At 49.5% G+C, this 21,632-nt stretch overlaps 1 protein-coding gene across 1 annotated transcript; it reads left to right on the top strand.

Moving 5' to 3' along the window:
- Positions 1-1,499: 1,499 nt before the first annotated feature.
- Positions 1,500-21,631, top strand: FRMD8 (FERM domain containing 8). Its single transcript, XM_061551424.1, has 11 exons — positions 1,500-1,673; positions 3,859-4,056; positions 7,606-7,773; positions 8,876-8,977; positions 10,500-10,558; positions 13,617-13,783; positions 14,344-14,589; positions 18,558-18,690; positions 19,094-19,249; positions 19,366-19,648; positions 19,917-21,631. The coding sequence occupies exons 2-11, from the start codon at positions 3,984-3,986 to the stop codon at positions 20,039-20,041; spliced, it is 1,512 nt and encodes a 503-aa protein (XP_061407408.1). The 5' UTR covers positions 1,500-1,673; positions 3,859-3,983; the 3' UTR covers positions 20,042-21,631.
- Position 21,632: the final 1 nt, after the last annotated feature.

Here is a 21,632-nt window from a genome sequence, read left to right as displayed (position 1 = left end):
CATGGGCCACGTGTCTCCCATGTCTCTCCATGGTCTCCGTGTCTCCCCATGTCTCTCCATGGTCTCCGTGTCTCCCCATGTCTCCCCATGGTCTCCGTGTCTCCCCATGTCTCTTCATGGTCTCTGTGTCTCCCCATGTCTCTCCATAGTCTCCCCATCTCCCCATGTCTCTCCATGTTCTCCGTGTCTCCCCATGTCCTTCCATGGTCTCCGTGTCTCCCCATATCTCTCCATGGTCTCCTTGTCTCCCCATGTCTCCCCATGGTCTCCGTGTCTCCCCATGTCTCTTCATGGTCTCCGTGTCTCCCCATGTCTCTCCATGGTCTCTGTGTCTCCCCATGTCTCTCCATAGTCTCCCCATCTCCCCATGTCTCTCCATGGTCTCCGTGTCTCCCCATGTCTCTCCATGGTCTCCGTGTCTCCCCATGTCTCTCCATGTTCTCCGTGTCTCCCCATGTCTCTCCATGGTCTCCGTGTCTCCCCATGTCTCTCCATGGTCTCTGTGTCTCCCCATGTCTCTCCATAGTCTCCCCATCTCCCCATATCTCTCCATGGTCTCCGTGTCTCCCCATGTCTCTCCATCGTCTCTGTGTTTCCCCGTATCTATCCTTGGTCTCCGTGTCTCTCCATGGTCTCCGTGTCTCCCCGTGTCTCTGGCACTGTCTCCGTTCCTACCCACGGTCCGCTGGTGGTGATGGCAGGTGGCAACTACTAATTTACACTCACGGGAGACCTCTTGCAGTGCGGTACTGGGACCCGGGTGGAGTGTGAGGTCAGAGTCAAGGGTAGTGTTAGAACACATGTCAATCCAAACGGGTTACTTCGTGTTCTTGTACAGGGAAATTGAGTTTTCAGGTCCATACGGCGTACAGCCGTTTCAATAAGGGCAAAAAATGGGTGGTGGGGGCGGGCGGGGTGGTCGGGCCGGGCGGGCGGGGTGGGGGTGGTGGGGGCGGGCGGGGTGGTGGGGGGGGGGCGGGCGGGGTGGGGGTGGTGGGGGGCGGGCGGGGTGGTGGGGGCGGGCGGGGTGGGGGTGGTGGGGGCGGGCGGGGTGGTGGGGGCGGGCGGGCGGGGTGGGGGTGGTGGGGGCGGGCGGGGTGGTGGGGGCGGGCGGGGTGGGGGTGGTGGGGGCGGGCGGGGTGGTCGGGCCGGGCGGGCGGGGTGGGGGTGGTGGGGGCGGGCGGGGTGGTGGGGGGGGGGCGGGCGGGGTGGGGGTGGTGGGGGCGGGCGGGGTGGTGGGGGCGGGCGGGGTGGGGGTGGTGGGGGCGGGCGGGGTGGGGGTGGTGGGGGCGGGCGGGCGGGCGGGGCGGGGGTGGTGGGGGCGGGCGGGGTGGGGGTGGTGGGGGGGGGGCGGGCGGGGTGGGGGTGGTGGGGGCGGGCGGGGTGGGGGTGGTGGGGGCGGCTGGGCGGGGTCGCCGGTTCCGCCCACGTGCCTCCCACGCTCTCAAATTTTCCCGCCAAAAGTTCGCGTGACGTCATGTGCGGGTGACGCGCAGGGGGGAGGGGGTGACGGGGTGGTGACGTCACTGCACAGGAAGTGAAGCGCGCCCCGCGGAGTCGCAAGGCCGGAGGCGACAACGACTCAGCACTGCAGCGACTACTCAACTTCTACTAACATCGTACAGCTACTAACATCGTACAGCTACTATCTCATCACCACTACTACTACTGAGGTAACAGCAACACACACTGCTGATGCTGCTCATATACTCGCACTCCGGCAACTTGACCACAACTTCATGTGACGGCGACAACTTTCACAACAACAACTATACTACAGTACAAAAACGATACTACAACAACTTTACTATAACTACCAGACTACTATTACTGATGTAACAACACAAACTACTGCTGCTGCTATGCTCACACTCCGGTACTGTAACTTCATGTGACGGCGACAATTTCCACAACAACTACTGCAGTACAACTACTATACTATTACTACTGTACTATTACTACTGTACTATTACTGAGGTAACAACACACTACTGCTGTACTCATACGCAGGCAGTCTATGCTGCAACTTCATGTGACATTGATAACTCAGAACTACTACAATACAACAACTATACTACTACAACAACTATACTACTACAACTACTATACTACAACTACTATACTACAACTACTGTACTATTACTGAGGTAACAACACAAACTACTACTGCTGCTATACTCACACTATGTTTCTCTAACTATACTGCAACTTCATGTGAGGGCGACAACTTGGACAACTGCTACTACCACTGTAGTGCAACAACTATACAACTACTAGACTACTACTACTGAGCTAACAACACAAACTACTTCTCTACTCTCTCAATGAGACTGCGACAACGTCCACAACAATTATACTACGAAACAACAACTATACTACATAGTGCAGTGCTGCTACTGAGGTAACAACAACTAATACTGTTATGCAACTTAATTAAAACTACGATAATTATACTGCAGCTATAACCGAGGTAACAACAGAACTAAACCACAATTACAGCGACGACAATAACACAACTGTGCAACAGTTATCACTTCAACTAACTACCACCAATCTTCAGCACAACTTGCTGAGGTTACCTACAACCACTACAACACCTACCACAATAAAACCACACTGGACAATAACCACAACTAAACAAACAACCATAACATCATCACGGCAGCAATTATCGCAACAAATACAACCACACCGACCAACAAACTGCCCCTACAACAGAATCCTGATATTTATTTAATCTGCAGGAGGAATCCGATAAGCTATAAACCTCTTTATCACAGACGATAGGAGTGCAGAGTACAAGAAAGGTAAACAAATCGCCCAAACATATTCAAATAAAACAAATAAACAGCTCTACTACACTGCAGCAACAAAACTACAACAAACTACAGTACTGTATTATTAAAACCACATGACACAACCAAACTGCAACTATAATCACAACACTACAACTAAACAATAAACGATATTAGCCACAATACAACAACGCAATTACACAGCTGCATTAGAGAAACTACTACCACTCTACATCTCATCACCACAGTACGCCTTAACAACACCACAACAACGAATAATACATATGAATTAGATTATTAAACAAGCACGTCTGCAATCGCGGCAACTTCACAACTGCAACGACACCTCTGGATGGAGAAGAACCCCTCCTCGGGGTCTCAGGGGGTTCCTCATAGCCTCCCCCCCCGGTATCCAATTATCCGTAGGTCAATTGGGGGGACCTGTTTACCCGCTCAAATCTCAGCCCAACATCATCGTCGTCGGTGCCACCAACGCTTACTGAGTCGATAAAACAAGTACACGACCACCACACTGACAAGTCAACAGGCAATTTGCTGTACGGAGAGCCTGGCCTCCGCCATGGCAATGTGGAATTTCCGTCACTGCCTCTCGGTCACTAGTAGGCTTGATTTGTATGTATGTTGAACGTCTTTCGCACCGGACGTAACCGATCGTGCTAATTGGATGTGAATTGTGGCATAGTGGTAACACTTGTTGCTCACAGCAAGAAGGGTCCTGTGTTCTGCATAGGTTTCCTCCGGGTTCTCTGCTTTTATTCCATAGCTGAAAACATAGAATTTAATTGGGGCTGACCAAACGTTCCAATGCAGACCCCCTCCTGAAAAAAAATGTCTTACTCAGTGTGGCTTTCCTGGGTCAATAAGTGATCGTTAACTGCGCTCCCCACTCGTATGAACGGTTTGATGGGACCCTGTTGATGCTATCCTGTGTTGACAGGACTATCACGGGGCCTGACACCTCCACAATCGTTCGTTAAAACGTGTAAAACTGATCCACGTGTGAGAATTAAAATTCTGGGTCTGCCCCCAAACCTCTCGGCAGGTACGCTGGAGTGAGCAAGGCTGAGAACCCCCCGCTGCTGCTGCCTTTTTCAAGGCCCCATGAGCCTCGGCTGCTGCCTCCACTGAGCCACGACTTCACGTGTGGAGGAGGAGGCGGAGGAGGAGATGGCAACTGTCGGAGAGGGAGGGAGGGAGCCAGGGCTGACGAGGCAGGAGAGCGTCAACTCTGCAACCCGGCGTGCGTGGGACACACACAGACACAAAGACAAAGATCCACCGTATAGCCTGTAACGGACTGTTGGTGCTGTTAGCGAGCACCTAATGAAGGCCGGCACAGCACACGACACACATACAGACACATATATATATACACATGCATGCATACTTACACAAAGACATGTAGACATACACACACAAATATAGACAAAAGTCAGCTGCACATGCATACATGTACAAATACATGGTAGACATAGACACACACAGGTCCATAATACATACACAGACAGAAATATACATGCACAGACACATGCGCATAGGCACAATCAGGGCTTAATTTATTACTAAATATTTTCCGGCTCACTGGGCAACTTGGAGGTAGCACGTGATTAACTGCCACAGCTATTACGAAGAGGCATACTGGATGTGGTGCACCGGCTGAGGACATATAGGGCAGCATGTTTACCACTGTGCCACCTCTCCAGTACACACACATGGAAAATTGCATACACCTCTGCACACACAACCTGCACCCCATCCCGTAAGAGCACAGTGCTCTGTCAGTTTCTGTGTGTGGGGAGCGGTGGCATGCTGGTTTCCGCACTGAACTATAATTTGCTTTGATTGCGGCAAGCGCAATGTGAACTATGTGGAATTCTCTTGCGCCTCTGCTGTGAAATCTACCAAGTCCACTGCACCTTGGCATGTTGTTTGAAACTTTGCTTTGCTGCCTAACGCAAATCACTTTGGCTCTGCGCATAAATTGAGTGGATACGCGTTTCTGCGCATAAAAATGAATAGCACATAAATTAGTTGAATTTATATGCGGTAAGTTAATTCACCAGCGGTTTTGCGCAAGTGAGCGAATCACATACACACCACCATCTCTCATTAACTCCCTCGCGCAGAAACACAAGACAAAAGATTCGCCATCCAGCCCACACAGACTTTAAGGCAAGTGCTGATCGTGAGCACCTTTTAACGATGCACGAAAGGGTGATGTGGCCAACACCACACCTGGTCACCCTTACGTCTCAAATGCTGATGTTTAAACACCACATCAGGTACTCATTTAAGGCGGTGTCAATCTAAGGGATGCCCATGACCAATTTAGATATTAGTCGCTGATGTTGGTCGTAAGCCGGAATTGGGTCGCCGGATTCGTAGCGTAGTGTACAGACCACTTCGCTTTTCGCACACTCTCTGGCACTCTCTAAAAAAGACAAAGATCCCCTGTATAGCCTGTAACAGACTGTTGGGGCCAGTGTGGTTAGCGAGCACCTATAAAGGCGGGCACAGCACATGAGGGGGTGGGTAGCCAGCACCACGCCCGACAGCTTTTGTCTCCCGAGTGGCGATATTTGCACACCGCACCAGGTACTCATTTGAGGCTGAGTCGACCTAGGGGAGGCCCAGGACCAGTTCAGACAATCGTCACTGGTTTTCGCCGTGAGCGGGAATCGAACTCGGGTCGCCGGGTTCGTAGTGCAGTGCACAGACCACCTCACTATACGCGCACTCTCCGATACCCGTCCCATCGCACGCGCCCTCTAACTCCGCCGTGTGTGTTGAGAGATGCGAGCCCATCTGGCCCAAGCCCCTATGTTGTGCCCTCGCAAAACTTGTTGAAATGACTGTGTGGTGTCTGAGGCCACTTTGCATTGTGTTATTTCGGACTTTTTATAAATTGACCAATTTGTTTCGGAATCTGTTATCGTCAAATTGTGCCTCCGGTAACCACAGTAATTGTGTAATTTGTTCATAGGCGGTCGGTCGGTGTGTTTGCAGCACTCTCTAAATCGGTGCGCGTGTTTATGTTGGTGTGTGCGTGTGCCTGCATAGATCTGCTTTAAATTACATGAGCAGCGACGCGATGATGAAGAACAAAGTCCAAGTCGTGTTAGATCGCCATTGTCCTTCGGGGGTGTGTGAGGGAGAGACCGTGTGCGAGAAGAGGCGGCCGGGCACGAAGTGGCCACAACCACCCACTTGTGTGCAATACCAGCCCTCATATAGTGCTTATCGTTACCGACAGCAGCTATAGGGAGATTATTGTTTTTGAGAGTGTAACCGAGTGTGAGTGAAGGGATGGGGGTATGTGTGTTAGCGTGTATGAGTGTGTAGCAAGGTGTGTAAATGAAGGTACGAGTCAATAAATGGAGGGTATGTGAATGAGATTGACAAAGTATTATTGAACGGTTGTACAAGCAGGAGTGAAGGGGTTTTCTTGTGAGTGTTTGTGGGCGAAGGGGTGAGTGAAATTTAGCAAAACCTTAAACTCAGTGATTACACCGATATGAATTGCCCCAATAAATTAAGGATGTCTCGATTATTGTTCAAACAGGGTGCTAACACTGGTTTGAAGAATTAAAGATGCATTTGTCTTGTCCCAGGTGTTCACGAAGTATGTATGTATGTTGAACTTCTTTTACACCGTATGTAACCAACCATGCTAATCGGGAATGTGGGGGGAAGGACAACAAAGCATTCTCCCTACTTCAGTGCTGAAGTCGGGTGATTATCCACTGGGAATAGTGTCCTCGACAAAGTGTAGGTGGCTATGCTGTCTTTCTGTGAATATAATTTCTTTCCAAAAATATCAAGGAATAGAAAATTGCACTCACGAGCCTCACAAATTAAACAGCCCATAAAGCAATGCTGAATTGTTAGCTGCGTCTTCATGCTGCGCGCCCTCAAAGCCAGTTTAATAATGAATTGGAGAATAATGACGGCAGCATTGGATTATGCGTTCCTGAATTCGCTAGAGCGGTGACACGGCCTAGCAGTAGCACGTTCGTTGCTTTCTGCAGAGGTTCACAATTCGATTCCAGCGGCTACCCTGGTTATTACTGCAGGTGTATTAACCCGAAAAAAACATGCGCCAACTGCTTCACAGTGGACATTAACGATTCGCAAGAGTAGACTTTTGTGTGCCGGAATCATGGTCCAAATTTGCAAATTTTTTAAACATTACCCACAATTGAACTAGAGTCATGAGACAACTTTTGGCTGAAAAACAATCATGAGACTCAATTGACTCCTGGGTAAACAAGATAAATATTATCCTGGTTTTTGGTGGTATCTGGTTTTTCCATTTTATTTATCTTGCTTTCCATATTTGCATGTTTCACGGTTCACCTTTTGGCATTCTCTGGTTTGACACTGGTGAGACTTGGCACAAAAGAAGGCTGTCTCGTATATAGACCAATCCGTTTCAAAGACAATGCATATATTACAGAGCATGTATTTTATTTTTTTGCATTTTCACCACAAGTGCTTGTGGCTAATGCAGACAGAATTCATTGCAAACGGTTTATATTTGGTGTTTGAACATCGTAGCACCTGTTTTATTGCCAGAAAGGGTAAAACCTATTTTTTTCATAGAAAATGGTCTTCTTGGAGATAAGTGTGTTCTTCATAAAACATATTTCAGGGCACCCAACCTATGAATTAACCAGATATTTAAAGTACACACTGTCCCGTCCTTCATAGATGCTCGCTAACAGCACCTACCCCAACAGTCTGTGAAGGCTAAACGGGTCTTTGTCTTTTTATCTTTGTGTGCGAGTAGCGCTGGAGCTGTGTGTCTACTTGGCGGATGACATGCCGGTGCCACTAGTTGTTGAGAATGGTGCAGGTGTCACGGCTGGGGAGCTGTGCCACTACCTGCAGGAGGCACACGGTCTTCCAACCCTCGCCAACGACGTCTTCGCTCTGTGGCTCATATCGTCACGGCTCGGTGATTCTGCCCACTCCCCCACGTCTGGCCACACCATCTTACTCTCATCAGGGACACGCCACTCGCCTCTCTAGTTTCCACAACATTGTCCATGGCCATTTTGCTCTTCGCCCCCCAGAACATTACATCACGTCAAATACATTGAGGGCATGTCAAGCACAAACAGGCACGAAATACTCAGAAACCAATTTGTACGCAATTCGTCTTTTCCTCCTGGCAACAAAGGATTGAAACTGGCTACATGAAAAAGCAAGAGCCATTTCCCCCTCTGTCCCGACGTACAAAAATGTATTCACTAAAGATTTAGCAGAAGTGGACAAAGGCGTGCACGTCCTCTCCCGCATTCCCCACACAGCGGGGGGCGGGGGGCGGGGGGCGGGGGGCGGGGGGCGGGGGGGGGGGGGATGACACCAGCCGTTATGCCCCGTTAAGGCCGTGCCGGCATCCAGTCACGATCAAGACCCTTGCTCATCTACATTGCCCTCGCTCAGTGAAGCCACTTTAATTCAGCCACTCCACCATCATTCTGCCACACTGCCTTGCAAGGCCACTCCACCCACAATTGGCCATGCCACACTTATTTGGCAGTGTCGCACTCACTTGACCACACCACCACCATACACCACCTCGTGCTCACCCGGTGCTGTTGCTGATGTGGCTAAGGCATAATATCACTCACTCGCACAAAAACATTGATCTTGACCCTGCCTGGCTCGGTCTGCTTGCATCTAAAAACAAACAAACTCCCCCGTCCCCTCCTGAGGTTGTGGCGTGACTCAATGCGTCACGCTGTGGGTGTGATGTCACATTAGTACCTGGTGCGGTGTGTAAGCATCGCTACTAGGGAGACAAAGGCGGTCGGGCATGGTGCTGGCCACCCACCTCCTCATGTGCCATCCCGGCTTTCATAGCTGCTCGCTGATAGCACTTGCCCCAACAGTCCGTTAAGGCTATACGGCGGATTTTTCCTCTTTGATATCACTTACCTACATGTGGTGTGGAGTGATTCCGTGTGGAGGGCCATACTTTACCATAGTATGACTGGCTGTGGAGTGCCGTGGGGATGGTTTAACCTTGGTGTGCCGTGTTGTGGCATGTGCAGAGCTGCAGCTGAAGCCGCGCCACCAGCCGTACCGCCTGTGCCGTCAGTGGCCGGACCTCCTCTACCGCTTCACCGACTGCCCCCTGAGTCACATCCATGATGGTGTGGGCCCCACGCCATGAATACATGCCACAACCTCGGCCCTGGCACCACCATTAACTCTCCTGCAACTCGTAGCTCTGTCCCAAGCCCATATCCTAGCTCTAATCCCAGTCCTGACACTACCTTGAGCCCAAATCTCATCTCTAAATCTACACCTTCTGGTAACTTGAGCTTTATCCAGAAAATGTATTTCTGATTCTTCCAACAAGGGAAGTGACGTCACCAATGTGATGTCACTCCTGCTGTTTTCCCACGGAAAAAAACGGTGACACTTAGCGTCCAATGACGTCACGTTTGTGAGTCCGAAGATATATACAGATACAACATGATGTTATTTGTCCAAGCTCCCAAAAAATATCCAAAATTGTCCTTAAAGGTCCCAAACTCTGAAATATTTAAATACGAAACTCACCCCTAGTTTTATATTCACTCTAAAAAACACCAACTTTAACTGGTATTGGCCAAACATCTGAATGCTGAAAAAAATGTCTGCATATTGTTCAATTGGGATTACACAGCAACAACATCATCCTCTCCTCTGCAAATCTGGCAGGACCCTTCTGAAAACGAGTCTTGATGCTCACTGAGGCTTTTTTGGGTAAACAAGAATATTAATATTACCAATATCGCCCTCTGGGTGACGAAGGGCTGAGATGCGGGCTATTCCTCAGCCTCTATTCCCTTAGCTCCAGCCTCGCCCTGCGGGCTCTCCAGTTGCATGCATCGTGAGTGTGAGGGGCAGCGCGCTCTTGTTACATCAAGGCTTAGTCTTATTACAAAAGCTGAGCCCTCGGCGTGAAAACTTGCCATTTATCATAATAATAGTGCAATTGATAACGCGCGCAAATTTGCGGACGTAACGGCCGCAACTCAGAGGCGCATTGATTCAATCTGTTCTTACGCACTAGATGCACTCGTTCATCCACTCGTGTGTAAATGCGTGTGAGTGCGAATGTGCACACGTGCATGTACACGAGTGTGAGTGCTTGTGTGTGTCTGTGTGGGGAGTGGTATTGTAGCGGTTAGCGCGCTGCACTACGAACTCGGCGGTCCGAGTTCGATTCCCGCTCACGGCCAACACCAGTGACTGATCAAAACCGGTCCTGGGCCTCTCCTAGGTCGATTCAGCCGCAAATGAGTACCTAGTATGATGTTTAAACATTGCCACTGGGGAGACAGATAGCCTGGCGTGGTGCTGACCATCCACCGTCTAGTATGCCATGTTGGCCTTCATAGGTGTTCGCTAAAGCACTTGCCAAAAGAGTATTTAGGCGACAGAGGGGATCTTTGTGTCTTAATGTATCTGTGACAACAATATGTGTAATGTCTGTCTCCCCCCATGCAACTTTATCCCTCTGAGTCAGGGTGTTCTGTTGTGTCTCTATCGCTCGCTGTGTGTGTCTGTCTCCTGCTGTGTTTGTATTATCCACTGTGTGTCCGTGTCTCCTGCTGTGTGTCCTTGTCTCCCCCTAGTGTATATATGTTTACATCTTCCGCTGTGTGTGTGTCTGTCCCCCTGCAGATGTGCCGGCTCTCATCTACCGCAGGAACGTGTTTTTTCCCAAGAGCCGAGAAGCAGAGGTAAAAGCCACTGAGCCCATGGTGTGTTTTGTGGTTTGTAGGCGAGGGTTGTAGCTTGTTGTTATTTGTCTGCTTGGTCACCCAGTAACGTATCGAGACTCTCTTTCAGGAAGGTCCTGTCAAGTTTTTGCAGTAGGGGACTATGTTGCCTTGTTTTTTCCCCACTTGAGTTATTTGCTAGTAACTTCTTAGTATTGGTGTGTTTTGGCCAATATCAGTTACGTTGTTTATTTAGCTTTGGGAGGTAACTGGAGAACCTGGAAGAAACCCGTGCAGAATAGGCAGAGAATATACAAACTCCACACAGAAAGTTGCCTGAATTGGGAATCGAACCCAGGATCTTCTTGCTGTGAGGCACAAGTATTACCACCGTGCTGCCACCTTGTTGCCTGTAGTGTTTTTAGACAGCCTTAGCAGAAGCTGGGCAACCTATCCAATGAAATTTTCAATTTCAAAACGCTGTCTGATTCCTAGAGAAAATTTGCATCTGACACTTTCATAATGAAAGTTAACTGCCTCTTGGAAAATATATATTGCCACTCTTCAGTTATATTGATTTCCCTCCTTCCGTCCTCACCCTGCTGATACCAATTGTCCCAATTTAGACATGGTTGCAATTTGGGGAGGCCTTCATCCAGCACTGGATTGATCATGGCTGATAATAATGAGCCACGTGATGGTGTTAGAGAAATTGCTTTTTGCGTTGGAAATTTTTGAACAATTCCAGTCAAAAGCGTGGTGAACAATTACCATTATGGCACTTGCATAACGGGCCCCGGTTATAGCCTTGGATGCGATTATGTAATTTTGCGGGTTGTGCCATTGTTGACTGACTGCCAGCACGGGGTGTGTGGGGGTATTTCGGGGTGGGGGGGGGCATAGTTGGAGGCGAGGGAGGGTGGGGGGCCACGGCTCAGCGCCCGCGCTCGTGTTGTGTACGGTGGAGGGAGCTGGCACAGTTGACCACGTCCGTTCGTGTGTCTGTAATCGCGCAGGGGGTAGCGGTAGTCCAGTGGTTAGCATACTGTGCTACGAACCATCGGGCATCCGAGTTTGATTCCCGCTTAATGGCCAACATCAGAGACGAGTATATGAACCGGTCCTGAGCCTCCCCCAAGGTCATCCTTAAATGAGGACCTGGTGCAGTTTGTAAGCATCAGCACTGGGGACACAGAGGTGGCTGGGCGTAGTTTCGGCCACGTCTCCCTCATACGCCGGGCCAGCCTGAACAGGTGCTTACTAATAGCACTTGCCCCAACAGCCAGTATGGTTACACAGGGGATCTTTGTATTTCTATGCTGCATATGCGTATGTATAAAATTAAACATTGCATTTGGCTGACTGTTGGCAGTGGTCCACAAATACAAATCAATCTCTCAGTATGCCTCAATAACCTTGCCTCCTAACAGAAATTTTTTTGTGGTGAGGCACTTTTATGATGAATATGGAAAATTTTTCAATTGTGTATGTGCACGTGTTTTTTGCGTATATATACGTTTGGTGTGTGTATTGTTACACGCAGTGCAGTGGCGTTGGCACACTGCGCTATAAAACCCGTCACATGAGTTTTATTCCCGGCCACAGCTAAACATCAGTTGCAAGGATCACAACATGTTTTGGTACTTAAGCGAGTGTGGTGCAGTCTGTAGACAATTAGCACTGGATAGACAAAGTTGGCCAGATTCTGGTGTGTCTTCACCACCCTTTAATGCGCTGTGATGGGCGTAATAGGTAATCTTGAAGAGTGCTTTCCCCAACAATCCATACTACTGTATTGAGATGTGTGTGTATATATATACAGTAAATTAGTGTATATATGTGTGGGGGGGAGAGAGCAGTGGTTTGCACGCTGCTCTATGAATCCGGCGACCCGAGTTAAATTCTCGCTCACGACCAACACCGGTGACGATTAGCTGATCCGGTTCTGGGCTTCCGCTAGGTCTACTCAGCCTTAAATGAGTACCTTCTGTGGTGTGTAAACATTGCAACTGGGGAGACAAAGACGGTTGGGCGTGGTTCTGACCCCACTCACCCCCTCATTTGCCGTGCCAGCTTTCAAAGGTGCTCGCTAACAGCACTTGCCCCAAAATCCTGTCAAGGCTATAGGGGAGGATCTTTGTCTTTGTAATAATATAAACGCGTGTCAGTGTTTGTGCAGAGTCACATCCAAGTAGTAGTTCCCCACCCCCGAAATGTTTAGACAGCCGTTGCATGTGATAGCCGAATTGTGAAGTTTTCATAAATGTTAAATGATAATTACATTATGAATTCTTGATCTGTGCTTCATTTTAAGTGCATTAAATATCATACATAATGAGAAACTTAATTATATGCACTCAATTTTTTTCTCTGAAACGAGTGACTTGCTTTTACAGTGGAAATTATTCATCCCCTTCAGTCTCTTTCGTTGGGTGTCTGGGTGATCCACCGTATTAATATGATAGTGATGTAGATGCTTACCCCGAGCCCTCATTACTTTGAATAGTGCATTGTCTTTGAGCTGTACGCCTTTTGGCGTCCTTTGGTCTGGCACAGTTTGAGACGCTCAAAAGAAAGCGGTCTCTGGTGTGGACTAATCAGTTTCAAGGACAATGCCTATATTATCAGAGTGTTTTTGTTTGCATTCTGACCACAAGTATTGTGGTTAATGCAGACATGATTCCTTTTAAAATGGTGTCAGTTTTGTTGCCAGAAAAAAGGGGAAAACCTATTATTATATGTGTGAGTATCGTATGTCCGTTTGTGTGGAAGTGAAGAGCTTGGCTCACTATGCTACAAACTCGCTGCCAACATCAATGACGAATACATGAACCGATTCTGGGCCTGCCCTACGTCGACTCGGCCTGAAACGAGTGTTATGTGTAAACATCAGCACTGGGGACACAAAGGCAGCCAGGTTAGGTGCTGGCCACACCATCCCCTCATGTACCTTGTTGGACAAGCATAGGTGCTTACTAACAGCACTTACCCCAACAGTGTGTTCAGGCCATAGGGGGATCTTTGTGTGGTTGACTTTGTGTGTGTGTATATATATATATAGTTTTGTGCGTGTCTGTAGGTGACAAACACTGAGATGCTGGGGTTGCTGTACCGCGAGGCGAAGGGCAACGTGTTGGCCGAGCGCTACCCATGTGACCCGGCTGTGCTCACGCAGTTGGGCGTTCTCACCTGCGCCATCGAGATGGGCCCTCACGACCCCGCTCAGCACACCGCCGCCCGCATCAAGTGAGCGCCAGCCTCGGCTCTCCCTTCCCCCCTTCCGCTGAATTCCGCCACCGACATCACTGCTTCAACTATCCACCATCTCAGCGCTTTCCCCGTCACTAAGTTACGCGTCCCTGTAAGTGCTGCTGTTTATGTAATTAATTGGACCTTCGGAGTAAATTCCTACTTGTTCAGGATCACTGGATTTGGCAACCCAAGCACTTAAATCTCTGATTGCTTCTCGCCGCACCCCTCCGGTTAATAAACGGGATGATCGCGCGAGTCGCGCCACTCCCCGCGTGGCAGTAAAAGCCATTACCGCAGTCATGGTGTCAGTGGGGGGCGGCAGATGCAAATTCTGGAAAACTTCAATAATTTTCACTTTTTCATCCACTGCATTTCAGGCCAGCATGGCCAGTGGTCAGAAAAGTATGGGGGGGTGTGGCAGGCTGCCTTGGTGGCTGAGCCGTCGGCGTACAGAACAGACTGCCACGAGACCTGCGCGTCGGTGTTGGCCTTGGTGGTGGTGACTGATGGGAGCCACGTTCACACGTGTTGAACTTTTCCCCCCTGTGCCCCAGAACATCGTTAAGCGAGTACCTGCCCCCCCACATGTGCAAGTCCGGCGGAGGGAGCGGAGGGGGGCTGCTCTCAGGGCTGCTGTCTCGGGGGACAGCGGGAGGGGGCAGCCGCCCCCCAGCACGGGAGCTAGTGCTGCTGCAGGGCTACGAGAATCTGTGCAGGGAGCAGGGCGCAGAAGCCTGCACCCAGCGCACACCCCTGTTCATGCAGTACCTGCGCATCTGCCAGCAGCTGCCCTACTACGGGTGAGACGCCCTACCATGTCACCACCCTACTACTGGTGTGACACCCTGATACTGGTGAGACGTCCAGCCACACAACCACCATACTATGTGTGAGGTGTGAGATACTGCCCAGCCATGCCTGGCCACACCACCCTACTCAGGGTGAGGAATCATGCTCAGCCACAACCCCTCCACAGGTAAAACACAGCCTACCCTGCCTGGCCAAACCACCCCCAGGCCAGCCAGGGGTGTGGTGTGAAGATTATTTACATTGTCGTTGGCCCCTGTGCAGTTGCACGGCCTGCACACTTGATAGCTATGCAACCGACTCAACGGTGCACAAGAAAATGGGTTCGTGCCTGTGACTGGGTTTCCTTTAGGCAGTATGAGGAATAACTCACGTTGCTGCATTCAGAGATGCCCTTTGATACCTCTAAGTTGAGTATTATCTCAGAAATGTTTCCCCTTAACTGTCCACTGGCGATGCACGCTGAGATTTATGTCATGTCCACAGTGGCGTCCTGGCTGGAGCGGCTTATGATTTGATGGAATTTGTCATGCGAGGCTCATTTCTCCTTCATTCTCATTCATTGCGTCCCCAATGATACGTTTATAATGAATGCGCTTAAATCGTCCTCTAATACTTTCAATAAAATACAAAGGACAAGTACATTTTTATTGTGGTCACGAGTAGGGTGCATTGTATTTGGAAGGGCATATGCATTTTTAGCCATCCTATTAATTTTCCAAATGAATTTAGATGAATAAACAGCGCTTGCAAAAACAAAACATCTCATTAGAAACTGAGTGGGTGCATGCGAGCGTGTCCTTAGTGTCTTGAGACTATATATAAACTGAATGTGCTCGTCAATAACACATAAAAAACATATGTGCTTTGAAGGAGGGTCGTTGCCCGAAACATCACTTATTTTCGTGATTAATTTTAAGGTAGTGCTATTCATGGTGTTTTGAGATCCATTATTTAGGGGCTCCTTACGCCAAATAATTTTAGACTGAGTTTGTGAGTGCTTAGTGTGCGAGTGTGTGAGTGTACATTCCTTACATGTATCCAGTGTAGGCCGCTCATTGATATAAGTAGCAGTGGATAGACCATGGCACGTGTCACACAGTGTGACAGTGTGTGTTTAGTTTGTGTGTCCTTCCCCGCACCTCCGATTAGCACGATTGGCTAGGTACGTTGCAAAGGAAGTTCAAAATACAGTGAAGGAAAAAAGTATTTGATCCCCTGCTGATTTTGTACGTTTGCCCACTGACAAAGAAATGATCAGTTTATAATTTTAATGGTAGGTTTATTTGAACAGTGAGAGACAGAATAACAACAACAAAATCCAGAAAACCGCATGTCAAAAATGTTATAAAATGATTTGCATTTTAATGAGGGAAATAAGTATTTGACCCCCTCTCAATCAGAAAGATTTCTGGCTCCCAGGTGTCTTTTATACAGGTAACGAGCTGAGATTAGGAGCACACTCTGTTCAAATAAACCTACCATTAAAATTATAGACTGATCATTTCTTTCTCAGTGGGCAAACGTACAAAATCAGCAGGGGATCAAATACTTTTTTCCCTCACTGTATATATAAGCGGCGAGCGGTATTGTCGCGGTTAGCAGGCTGCTCTAAACCAGGTAACTTGGAGAAAACCCTTGCATAACAGGGAGAGAGCATACAAACTCCACACAGAAAGGCGCCCGAGTCAGTAATCGAACCCGAACCCAGGAGCTTCTTGCAGTGAGGCACCAGTGTTACCACTGACACCTTGCTGCCATACCTTAGCAGCATGCCTTATGGACATTCCCTTTTGGATGACCTCCAAAATCCTTCAGCTCAGTGTTATTGAGACAGAGTTACTTTTTCTTGGCACAAAGCAGCAACTAGCCAACTTTTAGACACTTCTCTGGGCTTAATTTGGCTCCCTGGAAAATAATACCTTAATCTCTCTTCTGTGAGGAGCTTTGGAGGGTCACCCTAGACAATGTTCTCAGATTGTAGAAGCACATCTCTCCTGTGGGATGGACTGCTTGTTTATCATCTTATACATATTTCCCGTATACATCCATTTTTAATCTTAAGGGGATGCAGAGGATCCTGTGTCACACGTTTTATAACCTCTACGCTTGACTCTCATCATGCGCCCCTTTTGCTTAGCAACCTTCTTAAGCTCAGTGCAGGATGTAGCTGCTAGCTAGAGTTTTTATGAGCAAATATCTCTAGTGCTATGATTTGTGGCCTTGTCACTTGTAAAAAGTAAGTTAATACCTCGGTGGGCTTTGCCTGGAAGGATGGGGATAGTTTAGTTTTATTAGTATGTTTTTGGGTGATTTGTTTGCTTTTACTGTACTTTGCACTCCCATCGTGTTTTTTGTACTGTTTGTTGTAACGTTCTCACCTGCTCCTACTGGACATCTGTGAAATAGAGCTTTATAGCTCATCGGATTCCACCAGTATAAATATCTATTCTGATTCTGTTCATGGTTTATGCTTGCGGTTACACAGGGCGGTGGCGCAGCAGGCCACCCTGGTTATTACTACGGGTTTATTCATCGTCTGCCTCACAGTGGACATGAAAAAGATTCTCTGAGGTCATTCGAATTGTGCAGGCCATTGTGTGCCGGGGTCATGATCTCAATTCTAGATTTGAAGCTTTCGTGACTGCAAGGATTCATACTCTTAGGTTTTTCGGTAAAGTCACGTAGGTAAAAAATTAAGAATAAATAATATAATTGAAAAAATAATAGAAATAAAATAATAAATCACGACGTTTCGGAGGCAACACAAGTCTCCGTCATCAGGTGGGACCGTCACAGCTAGATTTACTGTCTCAGCTAGATTTACTGTCTCTTTTCAATTATATTATTTATTTTTTACCTACGTGACTTTACCGAAAAACCAAAGAGCATGATCTCAATGTTGCTAAGTTTGAAAGATAACACCGCAAATTACTTAATTGAGATGACTCATGTAGAAACATTGCTCCCTACTGGCAAACTATATCCTCCTGTCAAACAAAGTGCCTTCAGTAAAGCCCCTGCGCAAAAGGAATGGGGCATATACCAAAAGTACGTAAAATACCAAAAGTACTTATTCTTGATATTGTTCATAAAAAATATTTCTGTTAACGTACAGGGATTTACACGGCACCAGCTCGACTGACCTCTGACCTCAAGAATGACGTGCCTGCCACGTGCCTGAGATGTAGTTCGCAGAGCTGCCTTGTAGCTCCTCGATTCTGATGCATCTCTTGTCTGGCTCCGTTATGTAACATTCTCCCCATGAACCTCAGAGGAGCAGATAGTTTTAGATAAATGTAAGTTTATTAAAAAAAAACTATCTCTTGAGTTCATCTTCAATATTGTAATATTGCACAAGGCAAGATAGATGTTTTCGCTTGATATTAATTTTTCATTATAATGTAATCTTTTATTAGTTTTACTTTATATTGCCTCGGGTACATTTCCTTGTAATTTTATACTAAATTAATTGTATGTTATGTAAGTGTTGGACATTCATGTAATTGTTATTTTATGTAGAGGTCTCCGAGACACCTTTATTGATGGGAGGTGAGCTGGATACATAATTAATGATTTATTGATTGATATATAAGAGTGCGTGCATATGTGTGTATGTATATGCGTGTGTAGGTAAATAGGGTATGATCCTGTCTATATTTATGTGTATGAGGGTATGGTTCTGTCTGTGTATATGAGTGTATATGGGGGAGCAGTAGTGCAGCTGTTATCGTGCTGTACGTGATGGATGTGGCATGCAGGGTGCTCAAATATCTTTATGGTCACTGAAATTGATCCGTGAATTGGGTATTAGGCTTTAGGGGCGGTTTTTTAATTCTGTCTGTGTGTGTATATGAGCATATGATTCTGTCTGTGTGTGTGTATATGAGCATATGATTCTGTCTGAGCGTTTGTGAGCGTATGTGTGAGTGTATATGAACGTATGATTCTGTGTGTGTAGGTGTGCGTTCTTCTCTGGCGAGGTTGAGCGGCCCGCAGGAGGTGGGATGCTCCGCCTTGTGGGAGCCGGCCGTAAGCCTGTGCTGGTCGCTATTTCCCTCGAAGGCATCTACATCATTGACGTCAAGGAGAAGGTGGGGGCCTCCCAACTACTACTGGGTCGATTTAAGTCAATTCAAGATCAAGATGTCATTGTGTCCAAAGCCATTCGTGCAACCACCACCTCGGCAAACACTTTCTACTCTCCGGCAGATCCCACAGTTGCTGCACAGGAGACGGTCTCCCCACCATCTTTTTCTTCAACTCTCATAAGAGACCTTTAGGCTTATACATATACCCACAGACTCGTACAGAGACCCATAGATCTCTTGGAACCACGTCCCACCATTTGCTCTTAGGTTGGGTTTATGGAATGCCTGTCTTGGTAATCGGCCCTTCCCCATCCTGCCCACATATCTCACGTGGTGCTACTGGTTCTTTGCCCAATCACATCTACACCACTTCCCTGCCGTGTCTCCCCTTGGCGTGCCCTCTCAGCATGTGCTGCTGGGCCTGCGCCACACGGAGCTGTCGTGGGACGTGACGGGCCCCGACGAGGAGCACCCGGACGACGCCCACGCGCTCTGGCTCGAGTTCGACGGCACCGAAGACGGCGCTGCCGTCAACCGCCTCCTCAAGGTCTACTCCAAACAGGTGCTGCCCCTCACCTGCACCCGTCCATTAACCTGTAAACTTGCCTAGCCGCTCACCTGTGCCCTCAACTGTACACGTACCTACACGCTCACCCGTGGACTCTCCTGCGCTTTTAGGCCGAGCTGATGAACGGGATGATCGAGCACTGCATGGAGCTGAGCCACGCGACGACCCCTGCCACACCCTTGAATTCGGTGGCCCCCGTGACCCCCGTGACCTCTAGCGATCCCGAGGAGCCCGCTGTCATTACGGGCCCCTCCTCGGAAGGAGGGGCTCCCAACACCGCCAGTACCGAGGCAGGGGCCAGGGGGCGCGGGCGTAGGGGGAAACTGCAGCGGCAAGAGAGCGTGCTGGACAGTCGGGTGGAGCAGCTGTCCACCATCTCATATGTGGACGACGGTGGGTCATGGGTCCACTGCTGGGTGGACACCAACACACGGATGTGGAGGGTACACGCGTGCTCCCACCACACTCGGTGTACACACGTAGTATACACCCATGTACCCATTCGTGTTGCGAGTGTGTACTTGTGTGTGTGCCGTGCGCTCACACCACCCCGTGTGCTTGTGCATGTACACACGTGCACACACACACTTGCGTGCCGTCGTGTCCGCACGCTCGCTTACACGTGTACGTGCGTTCACGCTGCCCCTGTGTGCCTGTGCAGGGAAGGAGCTGCGGCGTGTGAAGCCACGTCGCGCCGCCTCTTTCTTCTCGCGCCAGCCCAGCGTCTCTGGCAAGGTCTATGCCACCGTGGCGGCCACGGATGGCACCGGCGACGGGGCTCCCTAGCGCCTCCCTCCCACACCCGGCGTGGCCCCCCCTCTCCCCCTCCCCCCCCAACTTCGCACACCGGTGGATGTCGGGGACAACCGTCACGAATGGGCACAGCTTGCCTTGAATAGACGGGAGCCGTCGGCTCCACCTGCAACACCGGCTGATAATGGCAACGACAATCGCACGCGGCGAGGCGCGCGTTTCCACACCCGTGCCGGCGCCATCGCCACTACCGCCACAGCTAGCTCGACCGCCTCCAACGCCGCCACTGTGCTGGGCTCATCCCGGGGTGGGAGCCGCGGTGATTGATGGGTCATGGTGGCAGCGTTTACGATGTGCGGCGCAATGCTTAACGTGGCAGCAGCAACACGAGACCAATTATATGAATGTTTACACAGCGACTGTCTGGGCGATGACACTCCCTCCGACCGCGACGGCCGGGCCCCAGCACGACGTCCCTCCTGCGCCTCTCCCACCCTCCCCCCACCCTCCCCCCACCCTCCCCCACCCTCCTCCCACCCTCCCCCCACCCCCCCCCCCACCCCCCAGCGCGTCCACGCGTGAACAATCGGCCGCCCACCCCCCAGTGTTAGCACTCGTTGTTTTCTACGCGTTTTGAGTAAAACTTTTGAGCAGTTGTCAGCGCTTTTGGTGAGTTCTGCGCTGGCTCCGTTAGCAACAACGGTGTGCGAGCGGTGGGGGGGAATTCTCACGGTTATCACCGCCCGTGATTGTGCCAAATCACCGCGACAGGTTCATGTCTGGAATGGGGCTCGCTGGCTTCGTGTCGGGTGACGACGGAGCTTAATTTCTCACTGAATATTTTCCCGGTCGCTGGCAGACTGGTGTGTAAGGTGGCACGTGACTGGTAACCACAGCCATAGCAAGAGGTAAACTGGACAGACAAAGCTGAGACCAAGTGTCTTTGTGGAAAAGTGTGTGTGCATGGTGTCTGGCTTTCGAGATGGAGAAGCTATCCAGAGGGTGGGGGTCTCCTGAATTTAAGTAATGGAGGTTGTGTGCTTCCTGTTTTTTCTGAATCAGGAATTTAGGTATGGAAGGGACCCCCCAGGCGTATGTTGAACTTCTTTCGCACCGTACGTAGCCAACCGTACTAACCGGAGGTGCGGGGGAAGGACAACAAACTAAACACAAAAAGCGGTTAAGAAATTAGTTTTCAATATAGTCCCTCTGAGGTAGGTATATATGGATCCAGGGGTGGTGTGTGGTTTTTCTGAAGTGGGAGTTGGTGTGGTCCTCCCTGCGCTGCCCTGAGCTAGCGGAAGGGGTGGTGTTCGGTGCACCTCTGCTTTATGGAGTGCGGATGGTGTGGTTCATGGGGCCCCCCGAGTTAGGGTAATGGGGGGTTGTGTGTGTGGATGCGTGCTCCCTCAATCTCAATCCTGGAATCCCCTGAGCTCGGGACCACAGCAAGGCGGTGGCCCCAGGTCCCCCTCCCCCTGCTGGCTTGCGTCTCTGCGCCACTCGGTTGAGATTAACTCCTCTCTCACGCCTCATCGCATTTTATTTCTGCAGCAAGAGAATTTACAACCAAGAATAAAACACGGCACAGCTCTGTACAAGCCCTAACCCCACCCGCCACGCC

Source organism: Lethenteron reissneri, chromosome 14 (genome assembly GCF_015708825.2).
Source record: "Lethenteron reissneri isolate LAM-NWPU_2019-01 chromosome 14, ASM1570882v1, whole genome shotgun sequence".
In the NCBI taxonomy this organism is placed as follows: domain Eukaryota; kingdom Metazoa; phylum Chordata; class Hyperoartia; order Petromyzontiformes; family Petromyzontidae; genus Lethenteron; species Lethenteron reissneri.
The sequence above is the reverse complement of the archived record's forward strand: the minus strand, read 5'-3'. Positions and strand labels throughout refer to the sequence as shown.